Here is a 6,228-nt window from a genome sequence, read left to right as displayed (position 1 = left end):
CACACACACACACCAGCAGTACGTCCTGCACAGCGGGAGGGGAGGAGGGTAAAAAAAAGGCAGAAAGACAGGGGGACAGCTGCAGCCCTAACAGACCAAACTTCAGTCAAACAAGACCCAACACTTTTATTCCTGATTTAAACTAGTGATCTTGTGAGCAGCTGCAGCTGTATGCTTTTATTTTTTTATGTCAGGCTGTCGCAGAGCGCTCCACTCCTCTGTCCTGTGAGGCGGACAGCTCAGCAGAGGCTGTCACGTTCTCTCGTCCTGGCCACACCTCCGCTCTCTAACCCCCCCTCCCCTACCCACTTTGATGCATTTTTCAAATTTCGCCTTGGGGCGGAGTTATCTTTTCACAGGGGGGTAAGATACACTTTAAGTTCATCTGACTAGAGCTCCTTGTACCTATAGTTGGACCAATGTTTGAAAAGACTAAGTCCAAATAGTATTTCTACATAAAACAGGAGATTACAATCTAGTAACCAGGATAACTGCTAGTGGGCCAAATCAAATGGCTTGGCGGGCCAAATTTGGCCCACGGGCCCCACTTTGGGCACCTCTGCCCTAAGTGCTACTCGTTACAATTTTGCTTTAAACTTTGGCTTTAAATGCAAATATCAACACTGCCTGTTGGTTAGTGAAACACATCTCCAGAACCACTGGAATGAGTTTAATAAAACAATCATTAAGTGTATCTCTACAACTCAAACATCTGGAGTCAACCTAATTCAAGATGGCCACTACAGTTAATCAACATCACCCAACACTAACTCAGTCAGTTTTACCATTAATTTGGTGTGGCAGTAGCTTTTTTTTTTTTTTTTTTTAGCAAAAATAGTATGAGAAAACTTACGTCTGATAGCAATGAAATGTTGAGACCTGCTTACCTTGACCGATGTGGCTTAGATGAGGGTCTAGGCTGGGCGAACGGGGGTCCGCAAAGTCGTCGCTCCCACCATCTGCGGATGAGGAGCAGAAAGAAAAAGAGAGGGAGTGAGCTCGGCGGTGCTGGTAGCGAGGCGAAGAACTCCGAGTCAGGAGGAAGGCCACGTCTTGGTCTCTGATCAGCCAGGTGTGGGACCGGAGCACGCCCAGCAGGCTGCTTACGCACAAACTCTCCACGCCCTTCCTCCTCGGGCCCAGGTAGCCCCTTACTGTGGCGAACGGAGACCGCGGTGCCACGCTCCACTTTCTCCTCCTCCCCATGTTTCGACTCGAGACTCGGCGAGCTTTAAGATGGGCAGGCTGGGCTTGCCCGTGCAGATAAGAAATAAATAGTTTACATTTCAGCCACCATTGCATGCAGCGTGATAAAACSACAGCCGGAGAGCTCGGTGGATCTCTGAGTACTGCCAGGAGAAAAAAAAACCAGGACAGATCTGCAGGAAGATAATGATGTGGGGATCAATTAAACCGAACGGAGCAAACAGGCTAAAGTGGCCACAGTGGATGGGGCTAAAAACGTGGCGAGAGGGAGGCAGGATGAAAGAGAATCTAACTGTAAAGCAAAGTAATAACAGATTACTTGTGTGCAGATAAAAAAAAGGAGGTATAAAAGTGTTCTGCCATCAACAAGATGGTAACATTTTAGAAATCCCCAAACTGTATTTTAATCACAAATCCCATTATCAGCACAGGGAAGTCAAAACAAATGCTTAAGCGTCATCTCCTCCATCGCGTACTCGCTCGGCAGCCACACAGCGAGCGAGATTGGCTCGCTGGTGGAAAGATCGAGCTCGTCGATGGACGGATAGAATAAAGCTGTGGGGCATGTCTGTGTGAGAACTGGGCCAGCCTGACACCGACTCTAACTGCGGGATGGGCCTGCTCGGCATTCTAACCTGAACCGCTGTTTCGAGGGGACTCAGAATTACGGGTTCAAAAGTTCATTTTCAAATATGAAAACAGCTAAAAACCACAAAACTTTAAAAATATTTCACTGTGATTTTATGTGATACACCAAAAGTCAAACGCAGTAATAAAGTAAATTTTTTCTCAGCCTCCTTTACTTTCATACAAGTAAAATCTATTTAGTTAATTACCTAATTAGTCTAATTAGTAAACAGAGTCCACCTATGCGTGATTTAATCTCAGTATAAACACAGCTGTTCTGTGAAGGACTCAGGGGTTTGGTGCAAAATGATCAAACACCATCATGAAGACCAAGGAACTAATCCACTGTAAGCCAGTCTGGGTTGTTTTCTGGAGCAGTGGTTCCCAAACTTTATATGTTCTGACCCACAAAATATCCATGGCAAAAACTTGTGACCCCAAATATTACTGGTCTGAGTACACGAACTTTGTTAATAACCCTAAAAACACAGGCTTTTTGACAATCTAAACAGCTTGTACACAAATATAAATACTTATTTATACTGATTTTTGTTTTTTGTAATAGTTATAGGGAAAATATTACATCAGCTATTATTTTATTAGCCTTTAAATTGATTTCTGGAGATTATCCAAGGTGCTTCATGACCCATAATTGGGTCCCAAGCCCAACTTTGGGAACCAAAGTGCACTGGTTCCCAAACTTTTCAGCTTTTGACCCACAAAATAACGGTAGCAGAGACCTGAGCCCCCCAACTGTTTCTGGATGATAAACATTTGTATCAGGTCAACTAAACATGGGCATATTAACAATATTTTTATACTACATTTATCCATTTTAAATACACTAACCTCAATCCTTTGTAACAACTAAGACAAAAACGTAATTAATTCAGAAAATATTTTCAGGACCCCACCTTGATGTTTCGGGACCCCACTTTGGGTCCCGACCCCAACTTTGGGAAACACTGGTCTGGAGCTGCAAGGTGTTCCTGGAGGAAAACTTGTTACACTGCAGGATAACGACCTGAAACATCCATCCAGAGATACAACCAATCGATTTACATCAAAATATATTCACGTGTTAGAACGACCCAGTCAAAAACCAGACATAAATCATCTGAGAATCTGCGGCAAGACTTGAAAATTGCTGTTCAGCAAAGAATGAGTCCCTATAGGAGCAAATAGCTAAAGAGCTGCAGTGAAAAGTTGTTCTAGAAGTTTAAAGAAGGGTTGAAAACAAATGCAATGCTTTTTAGATTTTATGTTGTACAAAGATTTGGAAAAACATTCATCATTTTACTCTTCATAATTATGCACCACTTAGTGTCATTCCATAAAACCCCAATAAAACACTTTGCAGTGTTTTGTCACGTTACAACCTCAACCTTCAAAGTTCAAAAAGGCATGAATGCTATGAAGAAAACAAACTGCGCTGCTCCATAAGCATACAACAGCTTCTCATTTTGTTTACGTCATAAACCACACCATCCAGTTAAATCAGTAACAGATGCAAACACATTTTGATGTGTGAATGAGCAAARGGAAACCTATGTTACCATGAATTGTTCTCATTTGCTCCTGCTGCGTACTTGATGAGCTTAGACACATTCAGGAGCTTCATATCTGAGCCATTAATAAATAAAAATCTTCGTCTRYRTTTTATGCATGGGGACGCGTGTTGAATTTGAAAAGAACTCCTGATTGTGATGCATARTGTATTACACAAGAGTTGCAGGATTTTAAGTAGCCGTATGCTACTTAAGCTTTACTACCTTTAAGCTACTTTAGCTTTTATCTTTTTTTTTACTTTGAGCCACCCTTTTGATACTTTGTCAGCGTTTTGCTTCTTTAGCTTTTGCCATTCCTACACTATTTTAGCTTTTAGCTATCTTTAGGCTTTTTTGGTTTTTAGACATTTTCTACTTTTACCCATCCTTTTAAAATTTTTAGCCCCTCTTATGCTACTTTAACATTTATCTACCTTTAGGTTACTTTGGCATTTTAGATACTTTTATACTTTAGCTTTTACTTAACATTCGAATACATTTAACACTTAGCTACCCTTTTCTGATTTTAGCTAGCCCTTTCTACTTTTAGCTTCTTGTTTCCATTTTGTTCCCTTTAACTTTGCTACTTTACAAACATCAGTGGTGTTACTTTCGCTGTTAGCTAACGTTTTACTATTTTTAGTCTTTAGCTAGCATCTGTTTCTTTTAGCTACTGTACTTCATTTTTTAGCTTTAAGAACTTAGTTTCAGCGTTTTCAGCAAATTCAGATACTCAGAACTCATTATCTACGTGTTTTATATTCAGAAAAAGTAATTTTTCTTCTTTCAAAAAACATTTTGATTGAGGTTTTGGAGAAAACAAAACAAGCTTTAGACGTCTGCACAACAATTAAGCTTCTTTTATGTCACAGAAAAGCTTTTGCTCTTCTCTAATTACCAGCGATCGCAACACAATGTCACGCTGCAAAGATCGATGGCTTATTAAGCAGGGAACACAGCATGGGAGGAGTCACGGTCATGTTTTCAGTTCTGCAGCAGACACGAAACAAAACTGGACATTAATCCTGCAGGATATGAGTCAACCACTTGTTGAGAAAACAGCTAATCACAGTTCAGCATCTGCAGGGTGCTCATCATTCACCAAAGGCAAATTCAAGGACTTTTCAGCCATTTCTACATATTAACATGTTGCTAAACAAAACATTTATATAACGTGTGTTGCTTGTCTTAAAGTGTACTTTAATTAATTTACTGTACTAATAAAGCTTACAGGGTCATTGATTTATTTAGTATTAAAGGTTTGGAATTATTTTTAAGGGAATGTAACTATTTTAAAAATTTTAGCCTTAATTTTTTGTTTAAACTCTGGATTAAATCCACACATTTTCAAGAATTTTTGTCATTCATTTGAAGGTAACAGGAAACCGTTTGGGTCAAAGAAATAACTGCACACACGTTTTTTCTTTTCTTTTTTTTTTAAACTGCTGTAAAGCCACAGAGCTGTTAGGATGTCAAAGAAGCAAGATAATTTCTAACTCCTACAAAAAGTCACTGAGAAGGAGTCAGGGTGACATCAGACCGTGATCCCAGGAAACACGGCGCTGGAGTCTGCTATGATTATGGTTCAGGTTGACTTTGCTGAACCCGTCGGTGTTCTGAGCTCAGTGTGACCCCCTGCTCCAAAATGAGGCTCCTTTTAAAGCCTGAGAACACCAGACTGTAGCCTTTTGAGATTATCTTAAAAAAAAAAAGAAAGAAAGAAAAAAAAGAGAGAGAGAAAGCACTGAAAGAAAGTTGAGTACTTTCTGGGGTTTCGGTCAGAATCCACAAACTGTATGGAGGAGAAGAAGATGGAATTCAGTGCAGTTTGAAATTGATTTGGTCTGTGTGTGTGTGTGTGTGTGTGTGTGTGTGTGTGTGTGTGTGTGTGTGTGTGTGTGTGTTACACTCAGTTTGCACACAGAAGGAACCACTGGACTGGCAAGTGCGATCAATGTCCTGTTCCTTCAAAAATAACAAAAACCAATATTGGAAACAAAATAAATCTGAAACTCATGTGTGAACCGTCAGGAAATCAAGAGTCCAGAGAAATGTCAGCTCAATTCAGTAATTCAGGTTCTGGTCCAGTTCTGTCATCTTTCTCCTCTCTTTAAAAGGGGCAATATCATGTAAAATCAACTTTTTTTTTTAGCTTTATATCGTATTATAATGTTATCTTCTCATCAAAACATGCCCAGAGTCTTGCTTTGACTCATTCATGCATGTTTGAGAAATCCTGTAGCGTCCTGAGGCAGCCAGGCAGGGGAGCAAAAACGACCAGTTGGGACTAAAACCACCTTTTGGGACCATCTCCTCCTCTGGGCTGTGTCTCTGAACCGAGCTTCCTCATTACAGAGCACACACCCAGCCCCGTGCTGAAATGGGCGGGACAGAAGCGGAAGAAAGTTCTTAAGTGACAGAGGCCAAAAAATGCTGTTAATAGAAATTAAACTTAACTTCTCATATCTGTTTCTAAATACCTTGAATTTCTATTAACAGCATTTTAATTACAACTGAAGATGACAGTTACTTTATTATGGTATAGAATTTAAATATATGCCTGAGAAACACATAATATTGCCCCATTAATGAAGTGCTCACTTGTTAGTTTGTTAACAAAGTATCCAGTGAACTACTGAACAAATTCTAATGAAACTTGCGGAAAGAACTGATGATTAGGATTGGGAGACAATGCAGCTCAAGATGGCCGACACAGCCAGGACAATTCAAAAAACACAAAATTTCTATTCTATTGGAGAAATCTTGTATATATACGTATATGCATGCTCACAACTGCACACAAACGGGTGATCAGATCCTGGGGTTCCTGACGGTCACTGAATATATA

At 40.1% G+C, this 6,228-nt stretch overlaps 1 protein-coding gene across 7 annotated transcripts in view; it reads right to left on the bottom strand.

Annotated features, from left to right (window-relative positions):
* The window catches only part of tanc2b (tetratricopeptide repeat, ankyrin repeat and coiled-coil containing 2b), a 168,903-nt gene that overhangs the window by 97,765 nt on the left and 64,910 nt on the right, over positions 1–6,228 (bottom strand). For all 7 annotated transcript variants that reach the window (XM_014032295.1, XM_014032320.1, XM_014032333.1 and 4 more), the window contains one exon: positions 888–959. In XM_014032295.1, coding sequence (XP_013887749.1) covers positions 888–959 — 72 coding nt within the window. The remainder of the gene's footprint in view (positions 1–887; positions 960–6,228) is intronic.

Source organism: Austrofundulus limnaeus, unplaced genomic scaffold (assembly GCF_001266775.1).
Source record: "Austrofundulus limnaeus strain Quisiro unplaced genomic scaffold, Austrofundulus_limnaeus-1.0 Scaffold7, whole genome shotgun sequence".
Classification (NCBI taxonomy): domain Eukaryota; kingdom Metazoa; phylum Chordata; class Actinopteri; order Cyprinodontiformes; family Rivulidae; genus Austrofundulus; species Austrofundulus limnaeus.
This window is presented reverse-complemented; position numbering and strand designations above follow the sequence as displayed.